This window comes from Colletotrichum tamarilloi, assembly GCF_030869305.1.
Source record: "Colletotrichum tamarilloi strain Tom-12 chromosome Unknown Scaffold_33.1, whole genome shotgun sequence".
Classification (NCBI taxonomy): domain Eukaryota; kingdom Fungi; phylum Ascomycota; class Sordariomycetes; order Glomerellales; family Glomerellaceae; genus Colletotrichum; species Colletotrichum tamarilloi.
The window spans coordinates 271354-289547 of NW_026849416.1; the positions used below are offsets into that span (position 1 = coordinate 271354).

Here is an 18194-nt window from a genome sequence, read left to right on the forward strand (position 1 = left end):
TTGGATTTAGTCAAGCACCTTTTTGGTTTAAACCTCTGGGTTATAGAGCCGAGGTTGAGCGCGGGTAAGCTTCAACAACGACAACGACGACATCTACGGAAGATGATGCTCTCGACGGCTGGATACGTTCGTCTAGCGACGGGTCCCGTGGCGCGGACTACGGCGCGGCGAAGGTGTGCCGGTTTGAGGCCCGGTGCCGTCGTTGCCGAAGTTGGGCAGCGGAGGAGGCTGTCTTCGGGGTATGAAGGGTTGAGTTTCAGTCTGGGTCCTGAGGATGTGAGTTGCTTTTCTCTTTGCTGTTAGGCAACTGTTGAGGTTGGAGTTCTGCTCGCTCTAGCTCATCTCATCTCAGCTCGAGTGAGTGAGTGTGTGACCAGGTATAGAGGGAGGCCAATTGTTGATGTGAAGCACCAAAACCCATCACGAGAGATGATGATTTCCTGGAATTCACAAACTCGCGGCCTCACTCGCTCACCTGCAAGACGACAGTAAAGAGAATGTAAGGCTAACACAACCGGCAGCCCCCCCTCCTGACCCAAACAATCCCCCAGCACTTTTCCCAAATCGTCTCTCAACACGGCGACCTCCCCGCCGTCACAGCCCGCAGCCCAACCCCAAACTCATCATCCGCCTCCCCGGCCGCAACGACAACAACCCTAACCTACGCCGCCCTCGACACCCTCTCAAACACCCTAGCCCACGGCCTCCGCTCCCTCGGCGTCCGCAAAGGCGACCGCCTCGCCGTCTCCCTCGGCAACGGCGCCGAGTTCGCCGCGCTCACCTACGCGGCCTTCAAGCTCGGCGCCGTGCTCGTGCCATTGAACCCGGGTTTCAATGCGAAGCAGGTTGGCGCCGCGCTGCGACATCTGGGCGTCGAAGTGCTCGTCATTGGCAAGGTTACGGATCTGCCGTATAAGCCGTGTCGGGGACGGAGCAACCTCGAGCTACTGAGGACGCTGGTGCCGGATTTGGATAAGGGCGGAGGAGTGGTGGCGAGCGAGGTTGTTCCGAGTTTGCGAAGGGTCGTGGTGTTGGATAATGCTGGGTTTCATCCCGAGGTGGAATTTGCTGGTGGTTTCAAGGCGCTGACGCCGTATGAGGTTCTACTCGAGTCTGGGGGTGCGACGAGGGCGGTTGTGCCCGATGCGCCGCTGAAGCCGGACGACACGATCAATATCCAGTTCACGTCGGGGACGACATCTCAACCGAAAGCGGCGATGCTGACGCACACTTCGATCCTTAATAACGGACACCTCATCGCGCAGAGGATGGGTCTGGTGCCAGGTGACAGGATCGTAGTGCCGCCGCCGTTGTTCCACTGTTTCGGGTGCGTGTTGGGATACATGGCGACCGCGACGACGGGGGCGGGGATCCTGTTCCCCAGTCCGGCCTTTGACCCGTCTGCCACGCTGAAGATGGTGGCTGACTACGACGCGACGGGACTATACGGTGTCTCGACCATGTTTGTCGCCGTGCTGGAGGCGTTGGCGGGCGGCGGGGTGGTGAAGAAGGAGGATATGCCAACGGGTCTGAGAAAGGGCATCGCGGCGGGGAGTTCGGTGCCGGAGAGTTTGATGAGAAGATTGTACGAGGTTCTCGGGCTACGGGACCTGGTGATCTGCTACGGGATGACGGAGACGAGTCCCGTGAGCTGTATGACGGCCCCCGACGACGGGTTCGATAAGAGGACGGGGAGCGTGGGGAGGGCGATGCCGCATACGGCGGTGAAGATTGTTGATCCTGTGGACCGGGGACGGGTTGTGAAGCGCGGGGAGAGGGGGGAGCTTGCGGCGGCGGGGTACCTTGTTATGAAGGGGTATTGGGGGGACGAGGAGCGGACGGCGGAGGCGAGGAGGGAGGAAGAGGACGGGCGGGTGTGGATGTACAGCGGGGACGAGGCGCGGATGGACGAGGATGGGTATGTCGAGATTACGGGGCGGATCAAGGATCTGATTATTAGGGGTGGGGAGAATATTCACCCCCTAGAGGTTGAGAATTGTTTGTTCCAGATGGAAGGGGTTAAGGAGGTTTCTGTGGTGGGCGTGCCGGATGAGAAATTGGGGGAGAGCGTTGCTGCGTTTGTAGTTTTGAAGAAGGGCTGGAAAGGGGAGGGTGGTGATGGTGCTGCGGAAGGGGTGAATGTGATTACGAGGAACGAGGCGAGGGCTTGGGTTAGGGAGCACCTGTCGAGTCATCTTGTGCCCAAGCATGTCTTCTGGGTGGATGATTATCCCAAGACGCCGAGTGGAAAGATTCAAAAGTTCAAGCTGCGGGATATGGCAAAGGATCTGCTCGAAGGGAAGAAGTAGGAGATTCTGAACGGATCACAAGGTATGGATCTACAGTAGATACGGCATCACATAGTTGAGGTATCACGGTGTTTTTGATTTAATTGACCAACAAACTGATCAAAGCTAGTGCTCAACCTTGAGTGAGAAATCCACGTGTGGTACGCCCTGGTGAATGGCACTCGTCGAAACAATATCAACGTCTGTGAATAAGTCAGTATATCGCCAAATGAAGAACAACAAGTCACCCGGCATAACTCACCATTACACACATAGTTCTCAACGTTTTCCAACGTCAACCCACCAGAGACCTCGACCAAGAAGTACTTCTTCCCCGCCCACTTCTCCTTCAAGCTCTTGGCCGCAATCTTAACCCCCTCGCCCGTAAAGTTATCCAGCATGACAACATCCGCCCCGGCCGCAATCGCCTCGTCCGCCTCCTCCTCGCTCTGCACCTCAACCTCGACCTTCAAACTGAACCCGCCCACGCTCTTGGCCGCCTTGACCGCATTCGTGATGCTCCCCTTGCTCCAGACGTGATTATCCTTCAACATAATCATCGAACTCAAATCATGCCTATGCGCGTCCGCACCGCCCACAAGCATACCGTACTTCTCCACCAACCGGAACCCAGGCGTCGTCTTGCGCGTACCCGCCAGCACACCAGCATACCCGGCCGCCCTCAAATTCACCAGCATACCCCTCGTCATGCTCGCCACGCCAGAGCACCGCGCAAGCGTGTTCAGCGCCACCCGCTCCCCCAACAGGATCCCGCGCGTGGGCCCCGAGACGGTCGCGACGCGCATCTTGCCCTTTGTGTTATGGTCTCCGTGGCCGCGGAGCTCGACGTGGGAGCCCTCCTTGACGTGCCACTCGACGGTGCAGCCGCACTGCGCAAAGACCTCGTCGACAAAGGGCCGGCCGGCGACGATGCCGCCTGATTTGCCCCAGAGGGTTGCGGTGCGCGGGGCGGCGCCGACGACGAAGCCGCCGTAGTCGAAGGAGGGGGTGTCTTCGGCGAGCCAGGCTGTTACCATTGTCTTCCAGCTGGGCGGGAGGAGGTGCTCCGGGGAGCCGTGTTCGAGGGGGACGTCTTCCATTGTGAGGTGTGGAGGTGTGGAGGGGTTCGTTCGGCTCGATCGCTTAGATGGTGATGTCGTGTAGTAGGCGGCAAGGCGAAGATATGGAGTCGGTTTGGGGTCCGGGAGGAAGACGGTTCGGCGATTGAGAGAAAGGAGAGAATTTGTAAGACTAGCAGACTCAAAGGTTAATCGCCACGGTTCGGATTCGTTGACGTTGTTGCCGTTGCCGGCTTCTGTCGGTGCCGTCTTCTGCCGATGGTGGGGTTAGCGTCGGCAGCTGGGCGGGGTAGTGAAACAGCTGGCGGCGACTGGCGGTCACAGGTCTCTCCTTCGACTTACACGAGATTCCGAAGCAGTGAACTCAAGATAAATGGTAAATAGGAGTTGCATTATTTCTAGTTAATTGAGTACAAACTGATATTCCCGGTACGCGTTTCTCAAAATCCATTAAAATCAACAACGGTCCGCTCCGGATCTCTGAAAAAACGTCCCCCTATCCTCTGCCTCACTGACAGAAAACTCGTCAGACGCGTACACAAACCCGCTTGACTGAATAGACCCAGACCTAGAAGACTCGGTCAGCACCCCAAAGTCAGAACTATCATGCGAATGATGCCGCTCTCTCGACTCGTCTGGCTGGGCCGGGTTTGCAGTCTCGTCGGCCGGGGCACCAGGTGACAGCGGCGCAGAGTCGTAGAAGTCCTCAATGGTTAGTTGTCGGATGGGACGGAAGTTCCGGTACAGTTCCTTCTGGGCGCCCCGTACCACGTCGACGGTGGCCCCGTCCCCGTTCTCCCCGCGTCGTTTCCGTGCCGTCGAATCCGCTGTCGGAGTTTCCGATTCCGAATTGGTTGGGTTCTCGACCAAGCGTCGGTCCAGGACGTGTGGAAGCTGGAGGCGGAAGTGCTGCTGTTGCTGCGCATTGTTGACACTCTCTTCTTTCTTGTCACTGATATCGGTATTCAATGGGGCGTCTTCAAAGTCTTAAAAAGTGATGAGTCTTTGACATGGTCAGGTAAGGTGTTCAGTATAGAGGAGCACTTACACGGAGACGGCATGTCTTCGCTCGGCTCAACAGGGAATAGGATACCGTAGATGGCACGCCACTGCTGTTCTTGGGTTCCATGGATTCGTCTTCGCAGAAACTTTCTCTGCTGTCTGGTGCATCCCAGAGGCAACACGGTTGAGACCAGCTCACATTTTATCGGTTCCAGCAAGTGATTATGAAGGCTGTTCTCGGAAAAGAATACTGCGGCGCATCGGGGGCAGTAGAAGGGTATTATGTGGTGGTCGTAAATGTGTTGTCTATTGCCTATAACATAAGCCTGTGTATCGCCTGGGAACGGACCATACTGACCTGACTTCATCCACGCTGGAAAATCCAGGCCCTGTACAGTAGGTCTTTCGGAATTGTCCGTCGGGATCGTGTTGATAGAACGGGCAAGCAAGCTTCTTGGCCAGCACATTTGAGAGACCGCCATCAGAGTCTGGCTTCCGAGACGGCTCATCTACGTCTTGACCAACCTTGGAGGGTTCGGATGCCGATTCCTCACCCTTGGGGATTCTCGAAGAGCTGCACACACAAGGTGGTGAGAGAGGCGTCGAACGTCCCTGCTCCCGCGGCAGAGACGGACAGGAAGTCGTAGGTGGAGACGGGTCGTCCATTCCAGGTGTACCAGATTTGAGACTCTGGTTCAGCAAGGTGGCGAGCCCGTTGATTAGGGTTTCGGCTGCCTTCAATTCTGATTTGGTGCTTGGGTAACCTTGAGAGTGGGTGATTCTCGTGGCACCAATTGTGATGTCAAAGGACATGGCATCTGAAGAGCAATAGGCTCCATATCCACCTGGTTCTTCCAGATGAAGAGAGCGTTCGGTGCCTTGTAGTCCAGGATAATTTCTCGGTAGGTTGCATCCACTCCGTATTCCTCGCCCACCTCGGCAGAAATTCATTGGCTGTGTTTGGCATGGTCGAGGTGATTCTGCTAAGCACGCATGATCGATCACTCCATGGGGTTCCGAGCAACATTGGCATGTCTCTTTGAAGTCACGAGGTTAGTAAGTACGCTGTGCTCCAAGTGTTGCCCGTACCTCCGTAACTGCCATTTCCTTTAGAACGCAGCAGTGTTCTTTGGCTCTTTTTCTTATCGCCGCGCTGCTCGTGCCTCTCCATGTAGTACATTGGAAAAAGGAACATAGCTGCTAGGAGTAACGCAACAGATATCCCAGCCACGAGGCCAAAGATGTCAGGGGACATGCCGAGATACTCATCTTTGCGCTGCTGTTGGCAAGGAGGGGTATGGCGGTACTGAGGTTTCCAAGACGTGGACATATTATCATCGGTGGCTCAAGGTAGAGCGGATTCAGGGATGAGAGAAACTGTACACTTGGAGTGTCATGTGGAGTGGGCATATAAAGCTCAAGTATGAAATAAGCGTCTTCCAACGCTTTGTGCAGAGAAGTAAAGGTCTCAGATCTCGACACCGTTTGCAGGTGTCTTGAACGTCGAGTCCCGATGATGCGGATTGGGTTAGGCCGGCGATCATCCGTACGACTAAACGCCAAGCCACTCATCTCGAAGGTTGCGCTCGGCAAGATTGGAGATCAAATGGCTACCTCTAGATTGACAGAAAAGGGTAAACAGATGGTTGAAGACAAAGGTAAGTGAGTGTGATGTCGTCATTTAGTGTCTTGTTCAATCTCTGCCTCAAACAGTTCAATGCAGATTCAATATAGGTGTACGATAAAGACTAGTTGATTATTGTTGACTGACTGATAGAATGTAGGCAGTCGACTATACATTTTATGGGACACTGCATTCCCCAGATAATTAGACTGATTGCTGGCATTATTGAATTCCAGTCCACAGACCACGGCAGTCTCAAGGTTGATTGACTTAAGTACCCTCCATAGGCCTTTCAACCTCGTTGCATCGACGAATGTAGGCTCGATTATCCATAATCCACTCCCTCTCCCTCCCAAAGAAGTAATAACGCGTGAATTCGTGCGCCCTCGGGTACCACTTGCACTCACTCGCCGTACCAGGGTCTTCGAGAGCCACTATGTCGCGATCGTTGGCCGCCTCGAACCAGCCCATTTTGTCGTCATTGACGATGCCGAAAATGAGGCCGTAGCAGATGACGGCATAGGACGACTGTTGCTGGATACGGAGGCGTGGTCGGCCCCAGGCCTCGTTGAAGAAGGCGTGGGCTTCTCTGATGCCTTTGGTGCCGTTTCCGCCGGTGGCGGCGATGCAGTTTGTCCAGTTGCGGGCTGGGTACCATTGGGCGTTGACGCTGGTGGCAGCGAAGCCGACGACGGCTACAATGATAGTTGATAGTTTCTAGAAGTGGGTAGTAGATTAGCATTATAACTCATAGACTGGTATTCGAAAAGACGAAAGATTTGGAACATGCCATTGTGCTTGATTGTCTTCTTGATCTCTTAGAAAAGTGTGGTGCGGTTGGTAAAGGGGGAAAATTCTCATTTGATAGAAATCTATTCGTAAAATAGGCAGGATAAGAAGAACTGCCTTGGAAGAACCTTGGTAGGCTCGGCGAAATTTAGACTCAGAGCCTCTTCGGCTGTCCAGAATGACGTTGAACCTTGGGACTGCCATGTGCGACTCTCATGGGGCCACGATGCTTAGTCTACTTTCCGAATTATCTCGAACGTCTGATTCTCTGGCGAAACTTAATTTATGGCTCAGAACCGTTGTTTTCCTACATACAGGAGCTTGATAGAAGAACCAGCTTCTGTCGTCTTGTACCTAATCGACAATGTCGGCTCCCTTTTCCCATGCAATATCAAAGTACTGGCTGTACCATGCCTCAATGTTCTTCGTATCGTCAATCCAGACACCATGCTGCTCGTTATACTCTGGATAAATATTGTCGCTTCCCACATACAGAAGCTGCCTATCAACACACACGATCTTACTGTGTTGGCCATACCGATTATCGTTCTGCATTATTCTCTTGCAATGGAGCCGGTCTTGGATAATCTCCGCAGCAGTGGTACCTGACGGCAGTTCTTGTGCGCCGAGAAGGCCAGTCAGGATTTCCCGGAAGGTTTTCCACGAGTACGGATCTCCATAGCCTCCTCCGGCATCTTTCGTGGTGAGCAAGATGTACATCCCGAAGCTCTTATCCTGAGGATGAGTCTTGACAATATTAAGCAGACCCTTGCACATGGCCTGCATAACGTCGTACGGGACCACGTACTCATCCCAGTCGAGACCAAGTTTGGTGTTGAGCCACCCCTTGATGGCATTGGCGCCTGGATTGCCTCGCAAGAATGGTTCTACAAAGATCTCCTGAGCGAGTGTAATGTTGCTCGTCGCATTCTCGATAGCGTGGAATCGCGCGGCTTTGCTTGCCCATACGGCGGGGCTGAGGCCGAACCGCTGCATAGCGGGGAGGATGGATTGATCGCTCAGCACATCGATGACGGTGTTCATGACCTTCAAGTCAGGGGTTGCGTCACTCGAGGGGTTGACGCCTTTCGTGGTTTGCATATACACCAATTGCATCAAAATGTCTCTGCACAGTGGTTCTGGTCAGCGCTGATCTATTTGTGTTCTTGAATCAGATGAAATAGTACTTACTTCACAACATTCAAGACCAGGATAGGGTACCGGTGTTTACCAGATCCAGGAAGACGATCGCCCACGTTACTGGTAGTCAAAACTGCTTGCGACCCAGAGTTCTTCACAGACTGCTTGGTGTCACTAAAAAGTGGAACTGTATCTGCCTGAAAGCTGTCTGCCCCTGTTGGGGTCGGCCCTGAGAGCTTGATGGAATGTCGGAATGAAGCATTGTCGTCGGAAGGAATATCGTTGAGGTAGCTACTCTCATGTTAGTGTTCGTTCATCGTGTCTAGCTTAGATCCGACTTGCCTCCACAAAGCATCAGCATATTTGTGGGCTTCAATAGCTGCATCGCCTCTGATCTTGACCATAGAGTCGAAGGTTCCAACCTGGGTATCGCCATAGCTGTCCCACAGGTTCGCACCTCCCGTGGTCATCGTGGTACCATTGACCGCCGTGACCTTTGCGTGGTTCCAGCTGAGAGCTGGAAGCCCTTTACTCTCGGCGACTTTGGCGAGAGGTAAGAGGCCATCGCTGACGAGAATGGTGGCCAGATCGATGACCCAGGGATGGCCGGACAAAGCTGAGTTGTTCAAGTAGTTCTTGAGCTCGGCTTGAAGCTTCTTCACCCACGCCTCACTACCTCCGGGCTGAAACTTGAAGTCGGGGTTGTAGAAGCCAATGTAAAGCTCTGCCTTGGGGTGCGTGATGGATGGCTGATTGTTAGACCAGAAAATCTGCTTGTAGTCGTTCCACCCGGATCCGTTACTAGCGTCCTTGAACTGAGCTGCGGTGATGCCGTTGTCGCCGCATAGTAGACGGATGACTGGCGTGACATCACTTGGAAGACCATTGACGAGCTTGTTCAGAGTTGGACTGATGCCCTTGGTGAAGAAAGTGGAGTTGAATGGTGCGAGGGTGAGTAAGTCGATGAACATGTACTTGGATCCATTTTGACCGATCGATATGTTCTTTGAGGCCATGCCATTCACCAAAGCCTCGGACACAGCAGCGGCAACGACGTTGGGAATTGGAGGTGATGTATCAGACCACTTGCCAAATGGAGTGGCGACGAAGAAGTCAAATGGGTCGCCAGGTTTGAAGCCGAGTTCGTTGGCTGTGTCATAGTGGAATGAAACTCCTTCTAATAAGTTCTTCGGGTCCAGGCTCGACAGATAGTGTCGGAGCTGTTCTAGTTTAGAAGAAGATGCCATTTTATCGGAAATCAGTCGTATGATCAATGTTAAACTCAGTTAGAACCTATCTCGAGAGAAGAATGGCTCCTAAAATAGTGACAATTACGCCGAGAGAGAGGTAAGATTGGCCACTTTATAGATACACTCTCAACCACAATTCTACTAGCTTACCTTCAGGGGGAAATCAAGGGAGGTAACCCAATGGCAGAAGATCACCGCAGAGTTATCGACTATTAGCACATATCCTTGAGCATCATGGTCTTCCATCTTGGAGAAAGTCCGCCTTGGCAAGGCAAGATGCGCATCCTTCTCAAACAATACGATCCTTCGAGTTCAGCTTAGCATACCAGTCTGACCTGTGAATCATTCAAAGTGTAAAAGCTGAGTGGCACTAGCATACGATTAGTTGAGCTCGCAAGACCATTGACAAATGTAATATTCAAAGCGGCCATCTCGCACACTGGAAGAGGTTGCTAACGTGAAACCAGCTAGCCACAATCACAGTCATTCTTAGCCTCATTGGGTGCGGCTGAGTCCAGCTGCAGAAGCCTCAAGATATGTCTCGGAGGCAGCTTTACGACAGATAAGATCTGATTGGCCTCTATGAGTAGAGAAACGCCATTGTGCGTCAGTATAGACCCTGTCGTGTGTGTGTTCAGAGGATTCCATGAATCACGATGCCAAGTGACATTGAGGCTAGAACTGCAAGTAAGATGCATGAGACGTAGCCAACAGACATACGAGTATAAGCGAAGTAAAGAATTGTTGAGTCAACAAAGCACTCTCTGCTTTAGAAACAACTGCCTGTGACTTATCCAATCTTGTATTTGATTAAATCTAGCTATGCTCCTCCGTGTCCAGTAGGCCCCGAATTCATCTCGACTGGGAAGAAGTTAAACAGATCTGTCGTGAGCACATCAAAGTTCAAGTCAGGGAATGGGTTCCCCACCGAGCCTGACATCGGCATGCTGTACTCTGTGATGGGCTCAGGTTGTGGCCGGTAAGCTCTGTTGCTGAAGAAGATCAAATCATCCGACGTCGTAGCCCTATTCTCCTCTAAGGATGGAAACTGTATGTTGGTCGGTAGGCGATCATCGGTCCATGAGGGTGACGAGTCGGCAGAAGCGACGTCCAAGAACGCGCCTGTGGACTTGGCCGCGTTGATGGATTGTTCCACAGCCCACACGATGCGCTTGATGGAATGTATGGCGTTCGTCACTGGATCGTCTCCCACTAATGAGCGCAAACAAGATATTGCCATCTGAATGAACTCCAAGTTGTGAGGGTGCTTTGCCGGATGGCGTAAGCTGTCGTATAACAGAACAGCGCAGGAGGACTCGATGAAGAATGCATGATATCGCCGTGTCTGAGAAGGGACAGGTTAGCTCGGTTTCCGGCGGCAATTACCCGTCGGCGACTTACGTTGCATTCCTCGGGGCCCCGAAGCATGTTCCAGGTGAAAGCGAGTGCATCCTGTGCAGCATCTGTGGCGTGTCGGCAAGCTTGCCGAAGCCAGATATCGCCTATCCCGCCGGATCCTTCTCCAGATTGCAGGGCAGCTTCGGCAATAAGAAAAGGGCGGAAGATGAGAAGAACAACATGGAAGTACACTAAGTCACTAGAAGTTAGCAAGCGAATTGGACAAGACTTTGGGCCAAAGGTTATTCGCACCGTTGTGAAGAAGAAGACTAGTTTCAGGATTCCATGCGTCTACCCGTTGTACGGAAGCTGCTGTACCCAAACCCCACTTCTCACCGTATTGCCTGACGTGACCATACAGCTTCTCGGCTTTTCCGTACAATTGACGCAGGGAGTCGGTGCGTTTGTTGTATATCGACTCAATCGCTTCTTCAAGAATGTTGGCGAATTGGCAGAGTGCCATCAACGTTGGTTGTCCGTCCGGATAAGGGCAAGATTCGAAGTCGGACTTCTGCATCGAACTGCGCCGTCCGACCACCAAGCTGAGCCAACTGTAGGTAACGATATCAGAATGATGTGCATCAAGAAGTCGGTCTACAGCCAATCAGGAAACTACTCACATTTCCAAGAAGTAAAGAGACCATAGCGTCACCAGTCTCCCCTGAACTTCTTCCTTTCTCGAAATTGCACTTGTGGTCCCTGCGTGCAGACCCATGGACAGGGCTTTTCGCGTTGCGATGCCGCTATGTAAGTAAGCGGAATTGGGACGACCCATATTCAGCTGATAATGAGCCATAAGAATAGAAAACTGTATCATTGGTAATGTGACAGAGTCCTCATAAATCGCTGCTTCCTTTTTGGCGTGGATAAACAATGATTCTGCAGCGTCGGTCTGTGAAGTGCCCAATGCCCCTAACGCCAGAGCTGCAAGAAACACCGTCTTTCTTTGTGGCTGAAAAGTTGTTTCTGGGGTATAGTTGAATAAAGTCGGAACCATATCGTCAAGCTCGGACGGGGTGAAGAAAGGTAAAGATGACAAGTGAGTTGTCTTGAAGTGCAAAACGAACTCTTCTGCCTGTAACAGGGACACCGGGCAGCTCGCAGGTTGAGCAGGCTCGACGTTGATCTTCAGTGGCATGCCAAAGAAGATGTTTCTCTGCATGAACATGTCCAGCCCCGGTCCTCCCTCTTGGACATCTCTGGCATGGCTCTGGCCATACTGACCAGAAAGCAGACCTCGATGAATCTGTTGCAGGAAAGCAGAATTCGAAGAAGGTCCGTAGAAGAGTTGTGAACTGTCGGTAGACTTTGGTGCATGGTGAGCTGCGGCAACGCTGTGATAGACTTCAGTTTGTGCTACATGTTGCTGGAGTTCTTCTGCTGAACGTTGAGAAGCAGCTTCGTCCCGGCGAACCCGATCAGAGCCCGGGGTGGATACGCCGTGGCCAGTCTCGGCATTCGCTACCGTCACCGCGGCCCGCTTCGATGACAATCTCACGCGCGGTTTGAGACGATACACGCAATCGGATGGCTTGTTCTCACATTGCCGACAGGGTTTGTGACCGGAACACTTGATCTTGCGCCTGCGGCATGGTTCGCACGCCTTGGGAATCTTCCCTCCGAATTTGCTGTTAGACTGCATCCCGCTAACTCCGAGATACGCGACCCTTGGCCCCAAATCGGAATAACAAGCTCAATGAAACAGAAAGATATGAAGAGTCAGACACGGAAGTGGTCTTAATTCCTCAAGTCCGAAAAGCCTCGAATAATTATCTATGTTGCCGTTTAGTGGAAGTTGAATGGGTCAGAGAGGATGAGTTTGGTAAAAGCGGATGAGATGATGTCCTGACGTAATTCCGTAAATCCGAAACACCGTAAACCCGCCACCGACAACGCTAAAAAGGGGTCCACTGATCTTGACAGAATGAGATTCAGTGACTACAACATCCGGAACCAATATACTGATGTTTCCTAAGTAAGTGTGGAGGCTGATTAGGAATTGATATTCAAACTGGGAGATTTAAAAAATCAGATTAGACTATAATTCAATTCAAAATGTGGTTTGCAACCTTGTTCAACCGTTTGACTGTTTGGTTCGTATTGCGATTCGAGTTACAACCCGAACTTTGTTCTACCAGCGATGACTTCAACAACAATCTACGACAGTGATCGGACTGTCCAGGCCGACGACAGTCTTCAAGACTTTGATCGGCCTCAAAAAGTGTTGACTGTCACTTTCAAGGATTTGAGCGTCGAGGTCCATGGACTTGGAGAAGACTATGGTTCAACGTGTTTGTCCGTTCTGGCCGACTTATTTCCATTCGCCAAAAGTCAAACATCTCGAAGGGTAAGAGAGCTCGGCTGTTGACCTCCGTTGGGGATTTTATGCTAACATACGCAGCATATACTTCACAATGTGACGGGTCAGGTACAGCCGGGGGAACTGGTAAGTAAACGAGTGCAACTGCAATGCTGCTTTCCTCTAACACCTCACTCAGCTATTAGTTCTCGGGCGACCGGGATCAGGCTGCACTTCTCTACTCAAAGTAATATCTAATCAACGAAACGAGTTCCATCATGTCAGCGGTGACATAAGATACGGCAATCTCGGCCATAGGGGAGCACAGCAGTTTCGCAACCATGTGGTAATGAATACCGAAGGTATGGAAATTGTATCCGCGGGCTGAGTTGTCAAAGTCTAACTTGGAAATCCGCCAGATGACTTACACTTCCCGACCTTGGAGGTGAAAAAGACCATCGACTTTGCGACGTCAAACAAGATACCTGGCTCATTGCCAGAGTCATCCACTAGTTCCAAGGATTATCTGTCACAGAAGACCGACGCCATTCTGGAATCCTTGTCAATCAGTCATACGAAGAGCACAATAGTCGGGGATGAAGTCATTCGTGGGGTGTCCGGCGGAGAAAGAAAGCGAGTGTCAATCGCTGAGGTCATGGCTACTCAGGTATGAACGTATGAACATGGGTATCCCCGATGTACGCTCGTTGACCCCATACACAGGCTCCTGTTCAATGCTGGGACAACTCAACTCGAGGCCTAGACGCCAGCAATGCGTTGGACTTTGCACGTGTCTTACGCACGATGGCCGACGAGGAGCACAAATCCATTGTTGCAACTCTCTATCAAGCTGGAAACGGCATCTACGATCTCTTCGACAAAGTAATTGTGCTTGCTGAAGGAAGAGAGATCTACTACGGCCCCACAACCGAGGCTAAGCAATACTTCGAGGACATGGGCTTTGAGTGCACGCCGGGAGCAAATATCTCTGATTTCCTCACGTCAGTTTCGGTTCCTACGGAGCGACAAATACGCCCTGGATACGAAGATAAGATCCCAACAAGTCCGGCAGATTTTGAAGATGCGTATAAGACGAGCCCTCTTTTCGACAGGATGGTACAGCAGATGCACGTGGCGTCAGAAAAGTCTCTGTCGGATGAAGTGGAGAGTATCCTGAGACTTCGAGATGCAGAAAAGAACCGCTCATTGCCGTCTCTATCTCGTCAAGGTAGTCCCTATCAGGTGTCATTCGCGAGCCAGATTGCAAACTGCATTAGAAGGTATCGTCAGTCTCTCTCCACACTTCGATCGCAAGGTCTAACTGAAATTGAAGACAGTTTCAAATCATCTGGGGAGACCGTTGGTCGAACGCATTGCAGATTGCTTCTGCCCTCATCATGGCGCTGGTCACAGGGAGTCTTTTTTACAACCTCCCATCTGACAGCACCTCCATCTTCACACGACCAGGCGCTCTGTTCTTCCCAATTCAACTCTTCGCCATGAACAAGATGTCCGAGACCACAGCCTCCTTCATGGGACGTCGAATCATCTCGAGGCATAAGCGACTTGCTTTCCATCGGCCCGCGGCGTACGCCCTAGCTAATGCGGCAACCGATGTCCCGCTTGTCATTTTGGCATACTCCTTGTTTCAGTTGATCTACTACTTCATCGTGGGTTTCCAACGTGAGGCGGGCCACTTCTTCGCCAACTGGTTCATGCTCATTCTATGCACACTATGCTTCGCTTCCCTGTTTCGCATGATTGGAGCTTGGTGCAGGCATTTTGGGCTGGCTTCACAAATCACTGGGTGGATGACAATGGTTTTCATGGTCTATGCAGGTAAGTTCGCAATGATCCAATCACGGCTGATAGAAGACTTCTAAGCACTCACAGGATATCTCATTCCCGTACCGAGTATGCCTGTCTGGTTCCGTTGGATTTCATGGCTGAACCCCGCAACATATACCTTCGAAGCAATCATGGCTAAGGAGATGGGGGATCTCACCCTGGATTGCATTCAACCTCAGCTTATTCCCTTCGGATCTGCCTATGATAACAGCCAGTATCGCAGTTGCACAGTCAGGGGATCAACATCGGGATCGACAATCATCAACGGCGAAACGTACATGAATGCTCAATATTCAGTCTACAAGGCACACATCTGGCGTAACGCAGGGATTCTCATCGGATTCTGGATTTTCTTGGCACTGATGACCGCAGTCGGCTTCGAGATCAATCTGCATTCCGATTCTGGCTCGAAAGTGTTGTTCGACCGACGAAGCAAAAAGAAGGAGGCAGCCACAAAGGTTGACACAGAAAAGGCAGATGAATCGGCTGCTTCCCATGATGTGTCTTACATGTCTCTTAGCAAGACGGTATTCACTTTCAAGGACATCAGCTACTTTGTTCGACACGAAGGGAAAGACCTTCAGCTCCTTCGCGGAGTCTCGGGCTACGTCAAGCCCGGTCAGCTGGTCGCCCTAATGGGTAGCTCCGGTGCTGGCAAGACGACTTTGATGGACGTTTTGGCACAGAGGAAAGACAGCGGCACGATCGAAGGCAGCATCATGGTCAATGGCAAGCCGCAAGGTATCAGCTTCCAGCGGACAACGGGCTACTGCGAGCAGAATGACGTTCACGAGCCCACTGCTACAGTCTGGGAGAGTCTTTTGTTCTCGGCACGGCTGCGACAGAGCCACAAAATTCCAGATGAAGAGAAGCAGGACTATGTTCGAGGCATCATGGAATTACTCGAGCTGACACCTCTTCAGCACGCCATTGTTGGAAGTGAGTTTTACACCATTGAACTTGAGTCCCTGACATCTCTTTCGGAACCACGCGCTAATCAATTACTTTTTGCACAGCGCCTGGCGGGGGCCTCTCTATCGAGCAGCGGAAGCGTCTCACACTCGCAACGGAACTCGTGGCCAAGCCTTCTCTCCTTTTCCTCGACGAACCGACTTCCGGCTTGGATGGCCAGTCTGCTTACGAGATCTGTCGCTTCATGCGCAGGCTCGCAGCATCTGGACAGACCATTATTTGCACCATTCACCAGCCATCTGCAACTCTCTTCGATGCATTTGATGTGCTTCTCCTCTTGGCCCGCGGAGGACGTACGACTTACTTCGGACCCACCGGCAGAAAGTCAGCTACAGTGATCGATTACTTCGCACGCAATGGTGCCGCTTGCCCACCGCATGCGAATCCCGCTGAACACATAGTCGATGTGGTGCAAGGCCGTTTTGGTACTGAGATCGATTGGCCGCAGACATGGCTTGATTCTCCAGAGAGACAAGCGGCTATCACGGAACTTGATGCTCTCAACTTCAATGTTGAGGAGAAGAAGGACTCTGAGCCATCAACAACGGCCGAGGCCGTCGATGAGGATCAGCTTGCTGGATTCGCTACCCCAGTCGCGTACCAGGTCTATCTCGTCACAAGCCGACAACTGGTCGCGCTGTGGCGCAACCCTGATTACGTCTGGAACAAGATTGGACTGCACATCACCAACGGACTCTTCGGAGGTTTCACTTATTGGATGCTGGGTGACGGTACCTTTGACCTTCAACTTAGGCTCATGGCTGTCTTCAACTTCGTATTTGTTGCCCCTGGATGCATCAACCAGCTGCAGCCGCTCTTCATTCGGAACCGCGACGTCTTCGAGACTCGCGAGAAGAAGTCTAAGACTTACCATTGGTTTGCCTTTGTGGCGGCTCAATTGCTGTCAGAGACACCTGTGCTGATTGTTTGCGGAACACTGGCGTTTGTCACCTGGTATTTCACGGTTGGCTTCCCCACAGAAGCAAGGATTTCCGGACAGGTCTACCTCCAAATGATCCGTAAGTCTTACTCAACCTCAATCGTGTGCGAAAATATCGTGCTAACCTGTGCTCATCCAGTCTATGAGTTCTTGTACACTTCACTGGGACAAGCCATTGCCGCTTACAGCCCCAACGCCTACTTCGCCGCGCTGGCCAACCCCATCATCATCGGCGCGAGTCTCATCAACTTCTGTGGTGTGGTTGTTCCTTACTCGCAGATCACGGCTTTTTGGAGATACTGGCTCTACTGGCTCGATCCATTCACCTACCTCATCCAAGGAATGCTGGAGCCTGTGGTCTGGGATGTCAAGGTTCACTGCAAGCCAAACGAGTTGACGCATATTCCACTTCCAGGTAATAGCACCTGTGGGGAGTACCTCGCCGATTTTCTCTCTTCTGAGCCGGGCTACGTTGCCGATCCGGGAAATAGCACCATGTGTGCGTACTGTCCCTACAGCACTGGAGCGGACTACATGAGAACCATGAACATCAATGATTCCAGCTACGGGTGGAGAGGAGTAAGTAAACTATTGCATCTAGACATACCAAGGGACTCCCGAATTCTGAATGTTGATTGCTATAGGTCGGTATCACAGCGCTCTTTTGCGTTTCGTCGTACGCCCTCGTCTTTCTGATGATGAAATTGCGGACCAAGACCACGAAAACCGCGAGCTGAGGGGGAACTGTTCAACACACTGCAAGTTGGAAGCTAGACATACTAAGGAGAGGCAACAGCCATGATCAGACCCATTTTCGCTTCCGGCTTCTCCCAGCCGCCTTGCAACCCAGATAGAAGCCACGTCTTGAACGAATCGAGATACAATGAAAGCTGAGATAATGGGAATACTAGCGTCATAGCATTCTATATTATGCTGTCTTTTGCAAACTCCACACTCCTGACCATCGATCTATTTAGTTGCTACGTGATTGCCAATTCCATGGTCAGTACTTCATGGAATAGGCTTAGGTGCCGGAGTCGATCTCACCGGATACACCGGCTATTCTAAACTTGCATCTTCTTGGTAATGATCACCTTGACCACCAGGCTCAAGCCCAGATTGGTAAGATTACGTTGAAACGTTCTTCAGCAAGTTCAACTAATTGTAAATTACCTTGAATTGTCCAAAGAGGCGGTGATGACTGGGAGCACTTCAGCGTGGCTGGATCTGCAAACAGGGTTATACCTTTTCCTACATAACCATGTTTTTCACCATTGAGCCGAATGGTTGCTGAGCATAGTTGACAGCTGAAACCGAGATTTTACGACGACTCTGCTTTGAGAACCACATGCAGCGGTCAGTGTCAGTGCACCAGAAATACGCGTCTTACGATGAGTCCCATTTCTTTAGCAACAATGTCGATCAGTGATACACAGGTTGTTTAGCAGGCTTCGTTCATCTAAATGTTTTCTCTCCACCTGCAAGGACTCCTGTGGACCAAAATAATTACAAGATATCGATTTTCTGTCTTAGCTCGATGATACAAGCTACCCTTTTCACGTCAC

At 51.7% G+C, this 18194-nt stretch overlaps 5 protein-coding genes across 5 annotated transcripts; 2 read left to right on the plus strand and 3 right to left on the minus strand.

Annotated features, from left to right (window-relative positions):
- Window positions 1-102: 102 nt before the first annotated feature.
- On the plus strand, window positions 103-2309 carry CTAM01_08976 (AMP-binding enzyme; the record flags this gene model as incomplete). The annotated part of the gene is made up of 2 exons (XM_060524996.1): window positions 103-276; window positions 522-2309. The coding sequence occupies 2 exons, from the start codon at window positions 103-105 to the stop codon at window positions 2307-2309; spliced, it is 1962 nt and encodes a 653-aa protein (XP_060380436.1).
- A 105-nt stretch (window positions 2310-2414) lies between these two features.
- CTAM01_08977 (nicotinate-nucleotide diphosphorylase) lies at window positions 2415-5699 on the minus strand (the record flags this gene model as incomplete). The annotated part of the gene is made up of 6 exons (XM_060524997.1): window positions 2415-2491; window positions 2551-3619; window positions 3884-4353; window positions 4416-4675; window positions 4728-5187; window positions 5459-5699. 6 exons carry the CDS (start codon window positions 5697-5699, stop codon window positions 2415-2417), a joined length of 2577 nt encoding a protein of 858 aa, XP_060380437.1.
- Window positions 5700-6263: 564 nt separating this feature from the next.
- CTAM01_08978 (uncharacterized protein) lies at window positions 6264-9169 on the minus strand (the record flags this gene model as incomplete). The annotated part of the gene is made up of 5 exons (XM_060524998.1): window positions 6264-6710; window positions 7146-7246; window positions 7307-7908; window positions 7974-8213; window positions 8271-9169. The coding sequence occupies 5 exons, from the start codon at window positions 9167-9169 to the stop codon at window positions 6264-6266; spliced, it is 2289 nt and encodes a 762-aa protein (XP_060380438.1).
- Window positions 9170-9992: 823 nt separating this feature from the next.
- CTAM01_08979 (C6 zinc finger domain-containing protein) lies at window positions 9993-12212 on the minus strand (the record flags this gene model as incomplete). The annotated part of the gene is made up of 4 exons (XM_060524999.1): window positions 9993-10517; window positions 10574-10761; window positions 10823-11121; window positions 11191-12212. 4 exons carry the CDS (start codon window positions 12210-12212, stop codon window positions 9993-9995), a joined length of 2034 nt encoding a protein of 677 aa, XP_060380439.1.
- Window positions 12213-12710: 498 nt separating this feature from the next.
- CTAM01_08980 (multidrug resistance protein CDR1) lies at window positions 12711-17366 on the plus strand (the record flags this gene model as incomplete). The annotated part of the gene is made up of 10 exons (XM_060525000.1): window positions 12711-12917; window positions 12972-13016; window positions 13069-13231; window positions 13289-13536; window positions 13593-14149; window positions 14203-14708; window positions 14763-15656; window positions 15734-16708; window positions 16769-17208; window positions 17274-17366. 10 exons carry the CDS (start codon window positions 12711-12713, stop codon window positions 17364-17366), a joined length of 4128 nt encoding a protein of 1375 aa, XP_060380440.1.
- Window positions 17367-18194: the final 828 nt, after the last annotated feature.